Genomic DNA, 21063 nt, shown 5'->3' with positions numbered 1-21063 from the left:
GTCAGGAGCTCGGAGCAAACTAGTCAGGAACTCGGAGCAAACTAGTCAGGAGCCTCAGAGCAAACTAGTCAGGATCTCAGAGCAAACTAGTCAGGAGCTCGGAGCAAACTAGTCAGGAGCCTCGGAGCAAACTAGTCAGGAGCCTCAGAGCAAACTAGTCAGGAGCTCGGAGCCAACTAGTCAGGAGCTCGGAGCAAACTAGTCAGGAGCTCGGAGCAAACTAGTCAGGAGCCTCGGAGCAAACTAGTCAGGAGCCTCGGAGCAAACTAGTCAGGAGGTCGGAGCAAACTAGTCAGGAGCCTCAGAGCAAACTAGTCAGGAGCTCGGAGCAAACTAGTCAGGAGCCTCGGAGCAAACTAGTCAGGAGCTCGGAGCAAACTAGTCAGGAGTCTCAGAGAAAACTAGTCAGGAACTCGGAGCAAACTAGTCAGGAAGTCGGAGCCAACTAGTCAGGATCTCAGAGCAAACTAGTCAGGAGCTCGGAGCAAACTAGTCAGGAGGTCGGAGCAAACTAGTCAGGAGCCTCAGAGCAAACTAGTCAGGAGCTCGGAGCAAACTAGTCAGGAGCCTCGGAGCAAACTAGTCAGGAGCTCGGAGCAAACTAGTCAGGAGTCTCAGAGAAAACTAGTCAGGAACTCGGAGCCAACTAGTCAGGAAGTCGGAGCCAACTAGTCAGGATCTCAGAGCAAACTAGTCAGGAGCTCGGAGCAAACTAGTCAGGAACTCGGAGCCAACTAGCCAGGAGCTCGGAGCAAACTAGTCAGGAGCCTCGGAGCCAACTAGTCAGGATCTCAGAGCAAACTAGTCAGGAGCTCGGAGCAAACTAGTCAGGAGTCTCGGAGCAAACTAGTCAGGAGCCTCGGAGCAAACTAGTCAGGAGCTCGGAGCAAACTAGTCAGGAACTCGGAGCCAACTAGTCAGGAGCCTCAGAGCAAACTAGTCAGGAACTCGGAGCCAACTAGTCAGGAGCCTCGGAGCAAACTAGTCAGGAGCCTCGGAGCAAACTAGTCAGGAGCTCGGAGAAAACTAGTCAGGAGCCTCGGAGCAAACTAGTCAGGAGCTCGGAGCAAACTAGTCAGGATCTCAGAGCAAACTAGTCAGGAGCCTCGGAGCAAACTAGTCAGGAACTCGGAGCAAACTAGTCAGGAGCCTCAGAGCAAACTAGTCAGGAGTCTCGGAGCAAACTAGTCTGGAACTCGGAGCAAACTAGTCAGGATCTCGGAGCAAACTAGCCAGGAACTCGGAGCCAACTAGTCAGGATCTCAGAGCAAACTAGTCAGGAGCTCGGAGCAAACTAGTCAGGAGTCTCGGAGCAAACTAGTCAGGAGCTCGGAGCAAACAAGTCAGGAGCCTCAGAGCAAACTAGTCAGGAGGTCGGTGCAAACTAGTCAGGAGCCTCGGAGCAAACTAGTCAGGAACTCGGAGTAAACTAGTCAGGAGCTCGGAGCAAACTAGTCAGAAGCTCGGAGCAAACTAGTCAGGAGCTCGGAGCAAACTAGTCAGGAACTCGGAGCAAACTAGTCAGGAGCTCGGAGCCAACTAGTCAGGAACTCGGAGCCAACTAGTCAGGAGCCTCAGAGCAAACTAGTCAGGAGCTCGGAGCAAACTAGTCAGGAGCTCGGAGCAAACTAGTCAGGATCTCAGAGCAAACTAGTCAGGAGCTCGGAGCAAACTAGTCAGGAGCCTCGGAGCAAACTAGTCAGGAGCCTCGGAGCAAACTAGTCAGGAGCCTCAGAGCAAACTAGTCAGGAGCTCGGAGAAAACTAGTCAGGAGCTCGGAGCAAACTAGTCAGGATCTCAGAGCAAACTAGTCAGGAGCTCGGAGCAAACTAGTCAGGAGCCTCGGAGCAAACTAGTCAGGAACTCGGAGCAAACTAGTCAGGAGCTCGGAGCAAACTAGTCAGGAGCTCGGAGCAAACTAGTCAGGAGCCTCGGAGCAAACTAGTCAGGAGCTCGGAGCAAACTAGTCAGGAGCTCGGAGCAAACTAGTCAGGAGCCTCGGAGCAAACTAGTCAGGAACTCGGAGCAAACTAGTCAGGGGCTCGGAGCAAACTAGTCAGGATCTCAGAGCAAACTAGTCAGGAGCTCGGAGCAAACTAGTCAGGAGCCTCGGAGCAAACTAGTCAGGAGTCTCGGAGCAAACTAGTCAGGAACTCGGAGCAAACTAGTCAGGAGCTCGGAGCAAACTAGTCAGGAACTCGGAGCAAACTAGTCAGGATCTCAGAGCAAACTAGTCAGGAGCTCAGAGCAAACTAGTCAGGAGCCTCGGAGCAAACTAGTCAGGAGCCTTGGAGCAAACTAGTCAGGAGCTCGGAGCAAACTAGTCAGGAGCTCGGAGCAAACTAGTCAGGAGTCTCGGAGCAAACTAGTCAGGAACTCGGAGCAAACTAGTCAGGATCTCAGAGCAAACTAGTCAGGAGCTCGGAGCAAACTAGTCAGGATCTCAGAGCAAATTAGTCAAGAGCTCGGAGCAAACTAGTCAGGAGCCTCGGAGCAAACTAGTCAGGAGCTCGGAGCAAACTAGTCAGGAGCCTCAGAGCAAACTAGTCAGGAGCTCGGAGCAAACTAGTCAGGAACTCGGAGCAAACTAGTCAGGAGCTCGGAGCAAACTAGTCAGGAACTCGGAGCAAACTAGTCAGGAGTCTCGGAGCAAACTAGTCAGGAGCTCGGAGCAAACTAGTCAGGAACTCGGAGCAAACTAGTCAGGAGCCTCGGAGCAAACTAGTCAGGAGCTCGGAGCAAACTAGTCAGGAGCCTCGGAGCAAACTAGTCAGGGGCTCGGAGCAAACTAGTCAGGAGCCTCGGAGCAAACTAGTCAGGAGCTCGGAGCAAACTAGTCAGGAGCCTCAGAGCAAACTAGTCAGGAGCCTCAGAGCAAACTAGTCAGGAACTCGGAGCAAACTAGTCAGGAGCCTCGGAGCAAACTAGTCAGGAGCTCGGAGCAAACTAGTCAGGAGCCTCGGAGCAAACTAGTCAGGAGCCTCGGAGCAAACTAGTCAGGAGGTCGGAGCAAACTAGTCAGGAACTCGGAGCAAACTAGTCAGGAGCCTCAGAGCAAACTAGTCAGGAGCTCGGAGCAAACTAGTCAGGAGCTCGGAGCAAACTAGTCAGGAGCCTCGGAGCAAACTAGTCAGGAGCTCGGAGCAAACTAGTCAGGGACTCGGAGCAAACTAGTCAGGATCTCAGAGCAAACTAGTCAGGAGCCTCGGAGCAAACTAGTCAGGAGCCTCGGAGCAAACTAGTCAGGAGTCTCGGAGCAAACTAGTCAGGAACTCGGAGCAAACTAGTCAGGAGGTCGGAGCAAACTAGTCAGGAGCTCGGAGCAAACTAGTCAGGAACTCGGAGCAAACTAGTCAGGAACTCGGAGCAAACTAGTCAGGAGCTCGGAGCAAACTAGTCAGGATCTCAGAGCAAACTAGTCAGGAGCTCGGAGCAAACTAGTCAGGAGCCTCGGAGCAAACTAGTCAGGAGTCTCGGAGCAAACTAGTCAGGAACTCGGAGCAAACTAGTCAGGATCTCAGAGCAAACTAGTCAGGAGCTCGGAGCAAACTAGTCAGGAACCCGGAGCAAACTAGTCAGGAGCCTCAGAGCAAACTAGTCAGGAGCTCGGAGCAAACTAGTCAGGAGCCTCTGAGCAAACTAGTCAGGATCTCAGAGCAAATTAGTCAGGAGCTCGGAGCAAACTAGTCAGGAGCTCGGAGCAAACTAGTCAGGAGCCTCGGAGCAAACTAGTCAGGAGCTCGGAGCAAACTAGTCAGGAGCTCGGAGCAAACTAGTCAGGAGCCTCGGAGCAAACTAGTCAGGAGCTCGGAGCAAACTAGTCAGGAGCCTCGGAGCAAACTAGTCAGGAGCCTCCGAGCAAACTAGTCAGGAGCCTCAGAGCAAACTAGTCAGGAGCTCGGAGCAAACTAGTCAGGAACTCGGAGCAAACTAGTCAGGAGCTCGGAGCAAACTAGTCAGGAACTCGGAGCAAACTAGTCAGGAGTCTCGGAGCAAGCTAGTCAGGAGCTCGGAGCAAACTAGTCAGGAACTCGGAGCAAACTAGTCAGGAACTCGGAGCAAACTAGTCAGGAGCTCGGAGCAAACTAGTCAGGAGCCTCGGAGCAAACTAGTCAGGAGCCTCAGAGCAAACTAGTCAGGAGCTCGGAGCAAACTAGTCAGGAGCTCGGAGCAAACTAGTCAGGATCTCAGAGCAAACTAGTCAGGAGCTCGGAGCAAACTAGTCAGGAGCCTCGGAGCAAACTAGTCAGGAGCCTCGGAGCAAACTAGTCAGGAGTCTCAGAGCAAACTAGTCAGGAGCTCGGAGCAAACTAGTCAGGAGCCTCGGAGCAAACTAGTCAGGAGCCTCAGAGCAAACTAGTCTGGAACTCGGAGCAAACTAGTCAGGAGCCTCAGAGCAAACTAGTCAGGAGCCTCGGAGCAAACTAGTCAGGAGCCTCGGAGCAAACTAGTCAGGAGCTCGGAGCAAACTAGTCAGGAGTCTCGGAGCAAACTAGTCAGGAACTCGGAGCAAACTAGTCAGGAACTCAGAGCAAACTAGTCAGGAACTCGGAGCTAACTAGTCAGGAGCCTCAGAGCAAACTAGTCAGGAGCTCGGAGCAAACTAGTCAGGATCGGAGCAAACTAGTCAGGAGTCTCGGAGCAAACTAGTCAGGAACTCGGAGCAAACTAGTCAGGGGGCCGGAGCAAACTAGTCAGGAGCCTCGGAGCAAACTAGTCGGGAACTCGGAGCAAACTAGTCAGGCACTCGGAGCCAACTAGTCAGGAGCCTCAGAGCAAACTAGTCAGGAACTCGGAGCAAACTAGTCAGGAGCTTCGGAGCAAACTAGTCAGGGGCTCGGAGCAAACTAGTCAGGAACTCGGAGCCAACTAGTCAGGAGCCTCAGAGCAAACTAGTCAGGAACTCGGAGCAAACTAGTCAGGGGCTCGGAGCAAACTAGTCAGGAGCCTCGGAACAAACTAGTCAGGAACTCGGAGCAAACTAGTCAGGAACTCGGAGCCAACTAGTCAGGAGCCTCAGAGCAAACTAGTCAGGAACTCGGAGCAAACTAGTCAGGAGCCTCGGAGCAAACTAGTCAGGGGCTCGGAGCAAACTAGTCAGGAGCCTCGGAGCAAACTAGTCAGGAACTCGGAGCAAACTAGTCAGGAACTCGGAGCAAACTAGTCCGGAGCCTCGGAGCAAACTAGTCAGGACCTCGTAGCAAACTAGTCAGGAACACGGAGCAAACTTGTCAGGAACTCGGAGCAAACTAGTCAGGAGCTCGGAGCAAACTAGTCAGGAGCCTCGGAGCAAACTAGTCAGGAACCCGGAGCCAACTAGTCACAATCAAGATTCTCGGATGAAGTTAGCCAGGATTCTTGGAACAAGTTAGTCTAAATTCTTCGGTCTGTGTTTTAACATCATTAAAAATTCATCAAAGTCTACTAAGTGAAGAATGAAGCGACTGTGTGATGGAGTTTGCAGTGATTACGAAAATATTACAGGCAAACCATCTTACTTTGACTGTACTGTCTGTGCAGAGTCTGCACGTTCTCCCCATGTCTGCGTGGGTTTCCTCCGGATGCTCCGGTTTCCTCCCACAAGTCCCGAAAGACGTGCTTGTTAGGTGAATTGGACATTCTGAATTCTCCCTCAGTGTACCCGAACAGGCGCCGGAGTGTGGCGACCAGGGGATTTTCAAAGTAATTTCCTGGCAGTGTTAATGTAAGCCTACTTGTCACACTAATAAAGATTATTATTATTATGAATGCAAGTTTTGAAAAAGAATAAAAGACGTACTTAGCAGCATTATCTACGATCAGCTGACTCTCTGCACGATGATTGGTTTCAAGCTCAATGCTCCATCTAATTCGTTTTAAACTGGAGTATACGTCACTTAACATGTTGCCAGGCTCGATACTTGGTAACTAGTCAGGGGCTCGGAGCAAACTAGTCAGGAGCCTCGGAACAAACTAGTCAGGAACTCGGAGCAAACTAGTCAGGAACTCGGAGCACTCTACCCAGGTCCACTCCCTGCCAACTCCATAACCTAACCTGCACATTCCTGGACACTAAGCGGCAATTTAGAATGGCCAATCCACCTAACCTGCACATCTTTGGGCTGTGGGAGGAAACCGGAGCACCCAGAGGAAACCCACGCAGACACATGGAGAACGTGCAAACTCTACACAGTCACTCAAGGTCATAATCGAACCCGGTCCCTGCCGCTGTGAGGCAGCAATGCGAACTATTGCGTCACCATGCCGAGTCTGGATTCTCGGAGCAAATTAGTCAGGATTCTCAGAACAAGCTAGTCAGGATTCTCGGAGCAAACCAGTCGGGATCATTGGAGCAAACTAGTCAGGTTCTGCAGAGAATTTTAATCAGCATCCGCGGAGCAATCTAGTCAGGAGCCTCGGAGCAAACTAGTCAGGAGCTCGGAGCAAACTAGTCAGGAGCTCGGAGCAAACTAGTCAGGAGCCTCAGAGCAAACTAGTCAGGAGCTCGGAGCAAACTAGTCAGGAGTCTCAGAGCAAACTAGTCAGGAGCCTCGGAGCAAACTAGTCAGGAGCTCGGAACAAACTAGTCAGGAGCCTCGGAGCAAACTAGTCAGGATCTCAGAGCAAACTAGTCAGGAGCTCGGAGCAAACTAGTCAGGAGCCTCGGAGCAAACTAGTCAGGAGCTCGGAGCAAACTAGTCAGGAGCCTCAGAGCAAACTAGTCAGGAGGTCGGAGCAAACTAGTCAGGAACTCGGAGCAAACTAGTCAGGAGGTCGGAGCAAACTAGTCAGGAACTCGGAGCAAACTAGTCAGGAGCCTCAGAGCAAACTAGTCAGGAGCTCGGAGCAAACTAGTCAGGAGCTCGGAGCAAACTAGTCAGGAGCTCGGAGCAAACTAGTCAGGAACTCGGAGCAAACTAGTCAGGAGCTCGGAGCAAACTAGTCAGGAGCCTCAGAGCAAACTAGTCAGGAGCTCGGAGCAAACTAGTCAGGAGCCTCGGAGCAAACTAGTCAGGAGCTCGGAGCAAACTAGTCAGGAGCCTCGGAGCAAACTAGTCAGGAGCTCGAGCAAACTAGTCAGGAGCCTCAGAGCAAACTAGTCAGGAGCTCGGAGCAAACTAGTCAGGAGCTAGGAGCAAACTAGTCAGGAGCCTCAGAGCAAACTAGTCAGGAGCTCGGAGCAAACTAGTCAGGAGCTTGGAGCAAACTAGTCAGGAACTCGGAGCAAACTAGTCAGGAGCTCGGAGCAAACTAGTCAGGAGCCTCAGAGCAAACTAGTCAGGAGCCTCGGAGCAAACTAGTCAGGAGCCTCGGAGCAAACTAGTCAGGAGCCTCGGAGCAAACTAGTCAGGAGCCTCAGAGCAAACTAGTCAGGAGCTCGGAGCAAACTAGTCAGGAGCCTCGGAGCAAACTAGTCAGGAGCTCGGAGCAAACTAGTCAGGAACTCGGAGCAAACTAGTCAGGAGCTCGGAGCAAACTAGTCAGGATCTCAGAGCAAACTAGTCAGGAGCTCGGAGCAAACTAGTCAGGAGCTCGGAGCAAACTAGTCAGGAACTCGGAGCAAACTAGTCAGGAGCCTCAGAGCAAACTAGTCAGGAGCTCGGAGCAAACTAGTCAGGAGCTCGGAGCAAACTAGTCAGGAGCCTCGGAGCAAACTAGTCAGGAGCTCGGAGCCAACTAGTCAGGAGCCTCGGAGCAAACTAGTCAGGATCTCGGAGCAAACTAGTCAGGAGCCTCAGAGCAAACTAGTCAGGATCTCAGAGCAAACTAGTCAGGAGCTCGGAGCAAACTAGTCAGGAACTCGGAGCAAACTAGTCAGGAGCTCGGAGCCAACTAGTCAGGAGCTCGGAGCAAACTAGTCAGGAGCCTCGGAGCAAACTAGTCAGGAGCTCGGAGCAAACTAGTCAGGAGTCTCAGAGCAAACTAGTCAGGATCTCAGAGCAAACTAGTCAGGAGCTCGGAGCAAACTAGTCAGGAGCCTCAGAGCAAACTAGTCAGGATCTCAGAGCAAACTAGTCAGGAGCTCAGAGCAAACTAGTCAGGAGCCTCAGAGCAAACTAGTCAGGAGCCTCGGAACAAACTAGTCAGGAGCTCGGAGCAAACTAGTCAGGAACTCGGAGCAAACTAGTCAGGAGCCTCAGAGCAAACTAGTCAGGATCTCAGAGCAAACTAGTCAGGAGCTCGGAGCAAACTAGTCAGGAGCCTCGGAGCAAACTAGTCAGGAGCCTCAGAGCCAACTAGTCAGGAGCTCGGAGCCAACTAGTCAGGAGCTCGGAGCAAACTAGTCAGGAGCTCGGAGCAAACTAGTCAGGAGCCTCGGAGCAAACTAGTCAGGAGCCTCGGAGCAAACTAGTCAGGAGCCTCAGAGCAAACTAGTCAGGAGGTCGGAGCAAACTAGTCAGGAGCCTCAGAGCAAACTAGTCAGGAGCTCGGAGCAAACTAGTCAGGAGCCTCGGAGCAAACTAGTCAGGAGCTCGGAGCAAACTAGTCAGGAGTCTCAGAGCAAACTAGTCAGGAACTCGGAGCAAACTAGTCAGGAACTCGGAGCCAACTAGTCAGGAAGTCGGAGCCAACTAGTCAGGATCTCAGAGCAAACTAGTCAGGAGCTCGGAGCAAACTAGTCAGGAACTCGGAGCCAACTAGCCAGGAGCTCGGAGCAAACTAGTCAGGAGCCTCGGAGCCAACTAGTCAGGATCTCAGAGCAAACTAGTCAGGAGCTCGGAGCAAACTAGTCAGGAGTCTCGGAGCAAACTAGTCAGGAGCCTCGGAGCAAACTAGTCAGGAGCTCGGAGCAAACTAGTCAGGAGCTCGGAGCCAACTAGTCAGGAGCCTCAGAGCAAACTAGTCAGGAACTCGGAGCCAACTAGTCAGGAGCCTCGGAGCAAACTAGTCAGGAGCCTCGGAGCAAACTAGTCAGGAGCTCGGAGAAAACTAGTCAGGAGCCTCGGAGCAAACTAGTCAGGAGCTCGGAGCAAACTAGTCAGGATCTCAGAGCAAACTAGTCAGGAGCCTCGGAGGAAACTAGTCAGGAACTCGGAGCAAACTAGTCAGGAGCCTCAGAGCAAACTAGTCAGGAGTCTCGGAGCAAACTAGTCTGGAACTCGGAGCAAACTAGTCAGGATCTCGGAGCAAACTAGCCAGGAACTCGGAGCCAACTAGTCAGGATCTCAGAGCAAACTAGTCAGGAGCTCGGAGCAAACTAGTCAGGAGTCTCGGAGCAAACTAGTCAGGAGCTCGGAGCAAACAAGTCAGGAGCCTCAGAGCAAACTAGTCAGGAGGTCGGTGCAAACTAGTCAGGAGCCTCGGAGCAAATTGTCAGGAACTCGGAGCAAACTAGTCAGGAGCTCGGAGCAAACTAGTCAGAAGCTCGGAGCAAACTAGTCAGGAGCTCGGAGCAAACTAGTCAGGAACTCGGAGCAAACTAGTCAGGAGCTCGGAGCCAACTAGTCAGGAACTCGGAGCCAACTAGTCAGGAGCCTCAGAGCAAACTAGTCAGGAGCTCGGAGCAAACTAGTCAGGAGCTCGGAGCAAACTAGTCAGGATCTCAGAGCAAACTAGTCAGGAGCTCGGAGCAAACTAGTCAGGAGCCTCGGAGCAAACTAGTCAGGAGCCTCGGAGCAAACTAGTCAGGAGCCTCAGAGCAAACTAGTCAGGAGCTCGGAGAAAACTAGTCAGGAGCTCGGAGCAAACTAGTCAGGATCTCAGAGCAAACTAGTCAGGAGCTCGGAGCAAACTAGTCAGGAGCCTCGGAGCAAACTAGTCAGGAACTCGGAGCAAACTAGTCAGGAGCTCGGAGCAAACTAGTCAGGAGCTCGGAGCAAACTAGTCAGGAGCCTCGGAGCAAACTAGTCAGGAGCTCGGAGCAAACTAGTCAGGAGCTCGGAGCAAACTAGTCAGGAGCCTCGGAGCAAACTCGTCAGGAACTCGGAGCAAACTAGTCAGGGGCTCGGAGCAAACTAGTCAGGATCTCAGAGCAAACTAGTCAGGAGCTCGGAGCAAACTAGTCAGGAGCCTCGGAGCAAACTAGTCAGGAGTCTCGGAGCAAACTAGTCAGGAACTCGGAGCAAACTAGTCAGGAGCTCGGAGCAAACTAGTCAGGAACTCGGAGCAAACTAGTCAGGATCTCAGAGCAAACTAGTCAGGAGCTCAGAGCAAACTAGTCAGGAGCCTCGGAGCAAACTAGTCAGGAGCCTTGGAGCAAACTAGTCAGGAGCTCGGAGCAAACTAGTCAGGAGCTCGGAGCAAACTAGTCAGGAACCTCGGAGCAAACTAGTCAGGAGTCTCGGAGCAAACTAGTCAGGAACTCGGAGCAAACTAGTCAGGATCTCAGAGCAAACTAGTCAGGAGCTCGGAGCAAACTAGTCAGGAGCCTCGGAGCAAACTAGTCAGGAGCTCGGAGCAAACTAGTCAGGAGCTCGGAGCAAACTAGTCAGGAGCCTCGGAGCAAACTAGTCAGGAGTCTCGGAGCAAACTAGTCAGGAACTCGGAGCAAACTAGTCAGGAGCTCGGAGCAAACTAGTCAGGAACTCGGAGCAAACTAGTCAGGATCTCAGAGCAAACTAGTCAGGAGCTCAGAGCAAACTAGTCAGGAGCCTCGGAGCAAACTAGTCAGGAGCCTTGGAGCAAACTAGTCAGGAGCTCGGAGCAAACTAGTCAGGAGCTCGGAGCAAACTAGTCAGGAACCTCGGAGCAAACTAGTCAGGAGTCTCGGAGCAAACTAGTCAGGAACTCGGAGCAAACTAGTCAGGATCTCAGAGCAAACTAGTCAGGAGCTCGGAGCAAACTAGTCAGGAGCCTCGGAGCAAACTAGTCAGGAGCTCGGAGCAAACTAGTCAGGAGCCTCGGAGCAAACTAGTCAGGAGGTCGGAGCAAACTAGTCAGGAACTCGGAGCAAACTAGTCAGGAGCCTCAGAGCAAACTAGTCAGGAGCCTCGGAGCAAACTAGTCAGGAGGTCGGAGCAAACTAGTCAGGGACTCGGAGCAAACTAGTCAGGATCTCAGAGCAAACTAGTCAGGAGCCTCGGAGCAAACTAGTCAGGAGCCTCGGAGCAAACTAGTCAGGAACTCGGAGCAAACTAGTCAGGAGCTCGGAGCAAACTAGTCAGGAACTCGGAGCAAACTAGTCAGGAACTCGGAGCAAACTAGTCAGGAGCTCGGAGCAAACTAGTCAGGATCTCAGAGCAAACTAGTCAGGAGCTCGGAGCAAACTAGTCAGGAGCCTCGGAGCAAACTAGTCAGGAGTCTCGGAGCAAACTAGTCAGGAACTCGGAGCAAACTAGTCAGGATCTCAGAGCAAACTAGTCAGGAGCTCGGAGCAAACTAGTCAGGAACCCGGAGCAAACTAGTCAGGAGCCTCAGAGCAAACTAGTCAGGAGCTCGGAGCAAACTAGTCAGGAGCCTCTGAGCAAACTAGTCAGGATCTCAGAGCAAATTAGTCAGGAGCTCGGAGCAAACTAGTCAGGAGCTCGGAGCAAACTAGTCAGGAGCCTCGGAGCAAACTAGTCAGGAGCTCGGAGCAAACTAGTCAGGAGCTCGGAGCAAACTAGTCAGGAGCCTCGGAGCAAACTAGTCAGGAGCTCGGAGCAAACTAGTCAGGAGCCTCGGTGCAAACTAGTCAGGAGCCTCCGAGCAAACTAGTCAGGAGCCTCAGAGCAAACTAGTCAGGAGCTCGGAGCAAACTAGTCAGGAACTCGGAGCAAACTAGTCAGGAGCTCGGAGCAAACTAGTCAGGAACTCGGAGCAAACTAGTCAGGAGTCTCGGAGCAAGCTAGTCAGGAGCTCGGAGCAAACTAGTCAGGAACTCGGAGCAAACTAGTCAGGAACTCGGAGCAAACTAGTCAGGAGCTCGGAGCAAACTAGTCAGGAGCCTCGGAGCAAACTAGTCAGGAGCCTCAGAGCAAACTAGTCAGGAGCTCGGAGCAAACTAGTCAGGAGCTCGGAGCAAACTAGTCAGGATCTCAGAGCAAACTAGTCAGGAGCTCGGAGCAAACTAGTCAGGAGCCTCGGAGCAAACTAGTCAGGAGCCTCGGAGCAAACTAGTCAGGAGCTCGGAGCAAACTAGTCAGGAGCCTCGGAGCAAACTAGTCAGGAGCCTCAGAGCAAACTAGTCTGGAACTCGGAGCAAACTAGTCAGGAGCCTCAGAGCAAACTAGTCAGGAGCCTCGGAGCAAACTAGTCAGGAGCTCGGAGCAAACTAGTCAGGAGTCTCGGAGCAAACTAGTCAGGAACTCGGAGCAAACTAGTCAGGAACTCAGAGCAAACTAGTCAGGAACTCGGAGCTAACTAGTCAGGAGCCTCAGAGCAAACTAGTCAGGAGCTCGGAGCAAACTAGTCAGGATCGGAGCAAACTAGTCAGGAGTCTCGGAGCAAACTAGTCAGGAACTCGGAGCAAACTAGTCAGGGGGCCGGAGCAAACTAGTCAGGAGCCTCGGAGCAAACTAGTCGGGAACTCGGAGCAAACTAGTCAGGAACTCGGAGCCAACTAGTCAGGAGCCTCAGAGCAAACTAGTCAGGAACTCGGAGCAAACTAGTCAGGAGCTTCGGAGCAAACTAGTCAGGGGCTCGGAGCAAACCAGTCAGGAACTCGGAGCCAACTAGTCAGGAGCCTCAGAGCAAACTAGTCAGGAACTCGGAGCAAACTAGTCAGGGGCTCGGAGCAAACTAGTCAGGAGCCTCGGAACAAACTAGTCAGGAACTCGGAGCAAACTAGTCAGGAACTCGGAGCCAACTAGTCAGGAGCCTCAGAGCAAACTAGTCAGGAACTCGGAGCAAACTAGTCAGGAGCCTCGGAGCAAACTAGTCAGGGGCTCGGAGCAAACTAGTCAGGAGCCTCGGAGCAAACTAGTCAGGAACTCGGAGCAAACTAGTCAGGAACTCGGAGCAAACTAGTCCGGAGCCTCGGAGCAAACTAGTCAGGACCTCGTAGCAAACTAGTCAGGAACACGGAGCAAACTTGTCAGGAACTCGGAGCAAACTAGTCAGGAGCTCGGAGCAAACTAGTCAGGAGCCTCGGAGCAAACTAGTCAGGAACCCGGAGCCAACTAGTCACAATCAAGATTCTCGGATGAAGTTAGCCAGGATTCTTGGAACAAGTTAGTCTAAATTCTTCGGTCTGTGTTTTAACATCATTAAAAATTCATCAAAGTCTACTAAGTGAAGAATGAAGCGACTGTGTGATGGAGTTTGCAGTGATTACGAAAATATTACAGGCAAACCATCTTACTTTGACTGTACTGTCTGTGCAGAGTCTGCACGTTCTCCCCATGTCTGCGTGGGTTTCCTCCGGATGCTCCGGTTTCCTCCCACAAGTCCCGAAAGACGTGCTTGTTAGGTGAATTGGACATTCTGAATTCTCCCTCAGTGTACCCGAACAGGCGCCGGAGTGTGGCGACCAGGGGATTTTCAAAGTAATTTCCTGGCAGTGTTAATGTAAGCCTACTTGTCACACTAATAAAGATTATTATTATTATGAATGCAAGTTTTGAAAAAGAATAAAAGACGTACTTAGCAGCATTATCTACGATCAGCTGACTCTCTGCACGATGATTGGTTTCAAGCTCAATGCTCCATCTAATTCGTTTTAAACTGGAGTATACGTCACTTAACATGTTGCCAGGCTCGATACTTGGTAACTGTCTAACGTCACCTAGAAGGATTAAAAATAAATAATTTTAGACTTAATTAAATTAGGAACAGTCCATTCAACAAGGCTGATTTTTAATGTAGTGATGAACAAATAATGGCACATTGGCACGACATGTCAGAACTCACAAAGGCAAGAAAAACAAAAAATGTTGGAAAGGTACAGCATTCCTGACATCCGCTAACACAGAAAAACATTAACCGGTTCTGATAAATGGTCATCTATCTGAAACTTCATCACAAATGTTGCCTGACCTGCTGAATATTTTCAGAGTTTTCTTTGTTTGTATCAAAAATTTACTCAACACATGCTGCTTCACACATCGGCAATGCACTAATTGCTCCTCAATTATTTTTGCTTTTCATTCCGTGAGCAGAACAGTGGAAGGAAAACCAGGGGGTCACTAATTCAGGAATCTCTCCGACAGCAACAACTTTGGGGTGGAGTGCAGTGTCTTGTGTTGGTGGTGGGGGGAGGGGGGTTCAGATTGTTGAGGGGTCTGGGTTGAGTAATCAGGAGATTGGAACCCAGATTCATATGGGGTGAATGTTTGGGAATTGAGACGGGGAAAGAGGGAGAGGCTATCAGGGGACTGGACTCACTCGAGAGGTGGACTATCCTCTGCTCGAAGGAGGGAATGCGATTAGGGCAAAGGAGAAGAGTGGACTGGGGGACGAGACCCATCGTTTCTTTCAGGGTCAGGAGCTGCAGCATGGTGAGAGGGAGTTGCTCAGAGAGGGCAGGTGTGAGTGAAGGATGAGTGAAACCTGGGGGACCTTATTGTGGCCGCATTGCAAACTCCACCCACCACGACATACATCGGGGTACCACACATCGCATGGTACCACCATCGGCAACATCCTTCAACTCTTCACGGGGTAACAAACCCCCACAAACAATCCCAGGCTTGACAACCACCACCAACCGTCAGCTCCTCGCTCATAGTCAGCAGAATTGGTAAGTGAGTCTCCCAAGCTCCAAATGAAATTGGTCATGCAGTTCATTTTAGTAGCAGAGGTGGGCTACTGGCACCTCCTCCATCTCCAGAAGCAGCACAGCCAATGCTCTGTGACTGGTAAGTCCCTGGGAGCTGGGTGGAGGAAAGCGCAGGTGGGCTGAGCACAGACTTACAGCAGCCCACAATTGTGCTGTGGAATTGGGTGGGGCAGTCTTTCCCTGTCACTTCTTTGTCAGCCTTTAGCAGCACCTTTAACAGTCGCTGTTTAGGCTCCTGTAGGCCTCAATAAAAACACCGGAACTTGCATTGTGCACACTCCACCTCCTTTCTCCACACATTTCTCAAAATGGTCCAGAAACAGATACAGACACCTCCCTTGCACAATTAACTTGATCAAACACTGATTTTATGTGGCTGAAAACAGTGAGGACTTAACATCACAATGGCCATGCCGCGTGTACAAAATGTAGGACCCTTTAACTCAGAAACTGGTTGATACCGCCTCCCCAATCCCTTTTTTGTCAATAAATGGCAAAAGGCTTACCAATTGGGCAGCACGGTAGCACAGTGGTTAGCCCTGTGGCTTCACAGCGCCAGGGTCCCAGGTTCGATCCACTACTGGGTCACTGTCTGTGCGGAGTCTGCACATTCTCCCCGTGTCTGCGTGGGTTTCGTAGGGTGCTCCGGCTTACTCCCATAGTCCCAAGGTGTGCAGGTTAGGTGGATTGGCCATGCTAAATTGCCCTTCGGTTAGGTGGGGTTACTGGTTTACGGGGATAGGGTGGAGGTGTGGGCTTAAGTAGGGTGCTCTTTCCAAGAGCCAGTGCAGACTCGATGGGCCGAATGGCCTCCTTCGGCACTGTAAATTCTATCACGCTAAGTACATTTACTCGCGATGATTGTGATAGATCTTTAAATGTTCATAAGTTCATATTCACCAAATTATTGATTTAAATGGTGATTAATAGTAGCATAATTGAAGCCATATAAACTTTATGCGTATTTGACACCAGTCCATCATACTCCACAGCTTGTTAATGCAAAGGAAAAACTGAAGAAAATAATATTTTGCACTGCATGTTGATAACAGGAATGCATGCCAAAGATGAGCAAAACTCTCATCAGCAGATACTCACCAAGGATTATAAGCTTTTTGAGATTGGCGTGCTTCATAAGTAGATTTAAAACTGTGCTTAGGATCTGCACAGAAACCAAACTCCCCTCATCAACAATCAGAACCTGGACATCAGAAAACATCCAAGCACGGGGTGCTCCCGGCAACATAGCTTTCTTGTTAGACCAGAAATTCCACATCACCTGTTGTTTTTTTAAAAAACGTATATGTTCTTTATCCAGAGAGCATAAAGAATTTTGTCACTCAAATCACTTTGGTCAAAGTTGAAATATACATTAAAAACTTTTGCTCTGTAACTACTAACAAGATTTTTATTCCCATATGCATATAGGTTCCAGCACACCTTGTTGGCAACCGTGCTTACAAACAATATGCTGACCCTACAGGAGCTCCTTCACTACATACATCATGATGATCCTGAAAAGTCAGCCAGAGTGGACTTCTGGTGGTGGCAATGTGCTAAACAGTCGCACAAAAGATGGCTCTCCCTTGGCAACTTTAAATTAGGCCTTTTTAGCCCATTAATCGGACACCGGAACAACAAAAATAAAACCCCGCCCTTACCCTAAACTAGCAACCAACCAGGAAAATGCCCTCAAACCTGCCACGGAGCCTGGAAAACGGTAAAAGTAACAAGAGTCAGGAGACGAAGATTCAGACCTCGCGGTGCGAGGTGGGCATATGGCATCCAAGAGAAATCGCCAACGCGAATGACGGCCCACCCACCGACAGGATGGAGCTCCCAACACAAAAGCTTCAAAAACACAGGGACTCCATCAAGGAGAATAGCATGTCTGCCATGGGGTCTGCCATAGAAATCGGGCTGGCTCCCTTCAAAGAGGCGCTGGACGAACTGAGCGAAGGCAGGAGACGACGGTGCGGGAGAAAGCCGCCACAGAGCAGAGCGATCGTATTGTCTTGCTCGAGACAGAAGTTGCAAGGTTGGTGGCGATCCAGGGAGAGCTCAAAGGGAAGGTGGAAGACCAAGAGAACAGGTCTTGCCACCAGGACGTTAGGATTTTCAGGCTACGTGAGGGCAGAAAACCCGATGTCCCGCCCATCTACAGGGCCGGGTGCTTCTCGCTCCTTGTCCTGATATTTGTGGAGTTTGGTGACAATTGCGCGACATATTCCGTGAGATGCTAACTACTGCACCACTGTGCCACCCCAGGGGGGGGAACAGATATAAAGTTAAGATAGCACAGTTGTGGTGACCGATCTCTGGGGGCCCAAAGCGAGGGCCCCCACATTTGTACACACACCTTTGTACACATACCTGCTTATATTCCTAATATATTTGTCTTTTTTCCCCGTATGCCCACTCTGTAACTATCTCTTTACTGCGGTGTGACGTTCCTTACAATGTTATTATGAATGCACAACCAAGACTTCCGGTTGCGGCGATGACCTGCTAAGCCGCACGTTTCGGCACCTCCCGTTTCTTCGGACTTTTGGACTCTTATCGGGAGCCCCAACGGAAAATTTTTGCGGCCAAACCCAGTGTGAGGTGACAAAGAAAGGAGTCCCCCCCGGGTGTGGATGGAAAGGAGCGACAGTAGTGGCCGGATTGCGGAGGATCCTTTGGAGCAGCGGCAGAGAAAAGAGAAGGGAGAAGCAAGATGGCGGCCGAGGGAGCCCAGATGGTATGGGGCCCGGAACAGCAGGAGTTCCTCCGACAATGTGTGGAGGAGCTCAAGAAAGAGGTGCTGGCGCCGATGTTACTGGCAATTGAGGGACTAAAGGAAACACAAAAGGTCCAGGCGATGGAGCTCTGTGGAGTGAAGGCAAAGGCAGCCGAGAACGAAGACGGGATACAGGGCCTGGTGGTAAAAACGGAGACGCACGAGGCACTACATAAGAGGTGCATAGAAAGGCTGGAAGCCCTGGAGAACAGCTCGAGGAGGAAGAACCTACGGATTTTAGGTCTCCCCGAAGGAACAGAGGGAGCGGATGCTGGGGCGTATGTGAGTACGATGCTCCATACTCTAATGGGAGCTGAGGCACCAACGGGCCCTCTGGAAGTGGAGGGAGCGTACCGGGTCCTCGTGAGAAGACCAAAGGCAGGGGAAACACCAAGAGCAATAGTGGTGAAGTTCCATCGCTACAGGGACAGGGAGATGGTCCTGAGCTGGGCCAAGAAGACACGGAGTAGCAAGTGGGAGAACGCAGTGATACGCGTGTATCAAGACTGGAGTGCGGAGGTGGCGAGAAGGAGGGCGAGTTTCAACCGGGCCAAGGCGGTGCTCCATAGGAAGAAAGTCAAGTTTGGGATGCTGCAGCCAGCGAGATTGTGGGTCACACATCAGGGCAAACACCACTACTTCGAGACGGCAGAGGAGGCATGGACATTCATTCACGAAGAGAAATTGGACTAGACTTGAGAAATTGATGCCCGGAGAGGGGTAGCGAGGTGGTGGCACAGAAATATAAAGTGGGGAGAGGGGAAGGCTAATGTGTAATAATGTTGGACGGAGAATTTTTCTTCCCCCGATGTGGGGGACATGAAGAAATGTGGGCGCCGGTGGAAAAGGGGACAGGGAAGGGGAATGAGGGAACTGCGCCATTAGGGGCGGGGCCGAGAGGAAGGCGCGGGTATTTTCCCGCGCTATGGAAACTATGGCGGGAAAAAAGGGCGCAGGAAGGAAGGGAACCTCACACGCAGGGAGGTCAAAGGATGAACGGGGAAGCCAAGGTCAGCCAGAGTTAGCTGACTTCCGGAAGCAATATGGGGGGGGTGTAATCAAGCTAGAGGGGGATCTGGGGGGGGGGGACTAACTGGGTTGCTGCTGCTGAGAGTAAGGGAGAGCTGATACGAGATGAGGTGGTCGGGACGGGAGGGCGCCGTCTGGGGGACAGACGGGTGCGTGAGATCTGGGTAAGGAGATGGTTTAAAAAAGGGGGTGGCTAGCCGACGAGGGGGGGGGGGGGGGGGGAAGTGGCCCCCCAACCCGGCTGATCACGTGAAATGTGAGAGGTTTAAATGGGCCGATTAAGAGGGCAAGGGTGTTTGCGCACTTAAAGAGACTGAAGGCGGACGTGGTTATGCTCCAGGAGACGCACCTGAAGTTGGCAGATCAGGTTAGACTAAGGAAAGGATGGGTGGGACAGATATTCCACTCAGGGTTGGACGCGAAAAACAGAGGGGTGGCAATACTGGTGGGGAAACGTGTATCGTTCGAGGCTAAGACCATAGTGGTGGATAGTGGGGGCAGGTATGTGATGGTGAGTGGCAGACTGCAGGGCGAGGCGGTTGTGCTGGTGAACGTATATGCCCCGAACTGGGATGACGCGGGATTCATGAACCGAATGCTGGGACGTATCCCGGACCTGGAGGTGGGAAACTTGTTAATGGAGGGGGGACTTTAACACAGTGCTTGACCCAGGGCTGGACCGGTCCAGATCCAGGACAGGGAGAAGGCCGGCAGCGGCCAAGATGCTTAAGGAATTCATGGAGCAAATGGGGGGAGTAGATCCGTGGAGATTTGCCAGACCGATGGGTAAAGAGTTTTCCTTTTTCTCCCACGTCCACAAGGTATATTCCCGGATAGACTTTTTTGTTTTGGGGAAGGGCACTGATCCCGAGGGTGGCAGGAACGGAGTACTCGGCTATAGCCGTGTCAGATCACGCCCCGCATTGGGTGGATCTGGAACTGGGAGAGGAAAGGGAGCAGCGCCCACTCTGGTGATTAGACATGGGACTACTGGCGGACGAGGGGGTATGCGGAAGGGTGAGGAGATGTATCGAAAGATACCTGGAGGTCAATGACGATGGGGAGGTCCAAGTGGGAATAGTATGGGAAGTGCTGAAGGCAGTGGTTAGAGGAGAGCTGTTTTCCATCAGGGCCCACAAGGGGAAAGAAGAGGGTAAAGAAAGAGAGAGATTAGTAGGGGAAATTTTGAGGGTAGATAGGAAGTATGCGGAGGCCGCAGACGAAGGGCTATACAGGGAAAGACGAAGATTACAGACGGAGTTTGACCTGCTGACCACGGGAAAGGCGGAGACACAGTGGAGGAAGGCACAGGGGATGCAATATGAATATGGGGAAAAGGCGAGCCGGCTGCTGGCCCAACAACTTCGGAAGAGGGGGGCGGCGAGAGAGATTGGAGGAGTTAGGGACGAAACGGGAAAGATGGAGCAGAGAGCAGGGAAAGTGAACAAGGTGTTCAAGACATTCTATGAGAGGCTGTACAAGTCCCAACCCCCGGAGGGGAAAGAGGAAATGATACACTTTTTGGACCAGCTAGAGTTCCCGAGGGTGGAGGGGCAGGAGGTGGCAGGTCTGGGGGCGCAGACTGAGGTGGATGAGGTGATCAAAGTAATTGGGAACATGCAAGCAGGGTAGGCCCCGGGACCAGATGGGTTCCCGGTGGAATTTTATAGGAAGTATATGGACCTGCTGGCCCCGCTTTTGGCGAGAACCTTTAATGAGGCTAAGGAAAGGGGGACATTACCCCTGACAATGTCGGAGGTGACGATATCGCTAATTCTGAAACGAGACAAAGACCCGCTGCAGTGCTGGTCATACAGGCCCATCTCCCTCCTAAACGTAGACGCCAAACTGCTGCCCAAAGTGATGGCGACAAGGATAGAGGATTGTGTCCCAGGGGTGGTACATGACGACCAGACAGGGTTTGTTAAGGGGAGACAATTGAATGCCAATGTACGAAGGTTGCTGGGGGTGATGATGATGCCCCCACCGGAGGGGGAGGCAGAGATAGTGGTGGCGATGGATACAGAGAAGGCATTCGATAGGGTGGAGTGGGACTATTTGTGGGAGGTGCTGAAGAGATTTGGGTTCGGGGAGGGGTTCATTAGATGGGTTAGACTCTTGTACGCGGCCCCGGTGGCAAGCGTCGTTACAAACAGGCAAAGATCGGGATACTTTCGACTACATAGGGGTACAAGACAGGGGTGCCCCCTGTCCCCGTTACTGTTCGCGTTGGCAATTGAACCATTGGCCATAGCGCTGAGGGACTCCAAGAAGTGGAGGGGGGTGCTTAGAGGGGGAGAGGAACATCGAGTACCACTATATGCAGACGATTTGCTGCTATATGTGGCGGACCCGGTAGAGGGGATGCCAGAGGTAATGCAGATACTTAGGGAATTTGGAGAGTTCTCGGGATACAAATTAAATATGGGGAAGAGCGAACCTTTTGTGATGCACCCCGGGGAACAGGGCAGGGGGATAGATGCTCTGCCGCTGAGAAGAGTAGCAAGGAATTTTCGATACCTGGGGATGCAGGTGGCCAGGAACTGGGGAACCCTACATAAACTTAACCTGACGCGATTGGTAGAGCAGATGGAGGAGGACTTTAAGAGGTGGGATATGGTGCCCCTGTCATTGGCGG

General features: G+C 51.8%; 1 protein-coding gene across 1 annotated transcript in view; it reads right to left on the bottom strand.

Annotated features, from left to right (window-relative positions):
• Positions 1–21063, bottom strand: part of helb (helicase (DNA) B) — a 78534-nt gene that overhangs the window by 25822 nt on the left and 31649 nt on the right. Inside the window, exons 5-6 of the mRNA XM_072485192.1 lie at positions 15716–15896; positions 13483–13624 (exon numbers count right to left, since the gene is read on the bottom strand). Of these exons, the coding sequence (XP_072341293.1) occupies positions 13483–13624; positions 15716–15896 (323 nt within the window). The remainder of the gene's footprint in view (positions 1–13482; positions 13625–15715; positions 15897–21063) is intronic.

Source organism: Scyliorhinus torazame, chromosome 19 (assembly GCF_047496885.1).
Source record: "Scyliorhinus torazame isolate Kashiwa2021f chromosome 19, sScyTor2.1, whole genome shotgun sequence".
In the NCBI taxonomy this organism is placed as follows: Eukaryota; Metazoa; Chordata; class Chondrichthyes; order Carcharhiniformes; family Scyliorhinidae; genus Scyliorhinus; species Scyliorhinus torazame.
This window is presented reverse-complemented; position numbering and strand designations above follow the sequence as displayed.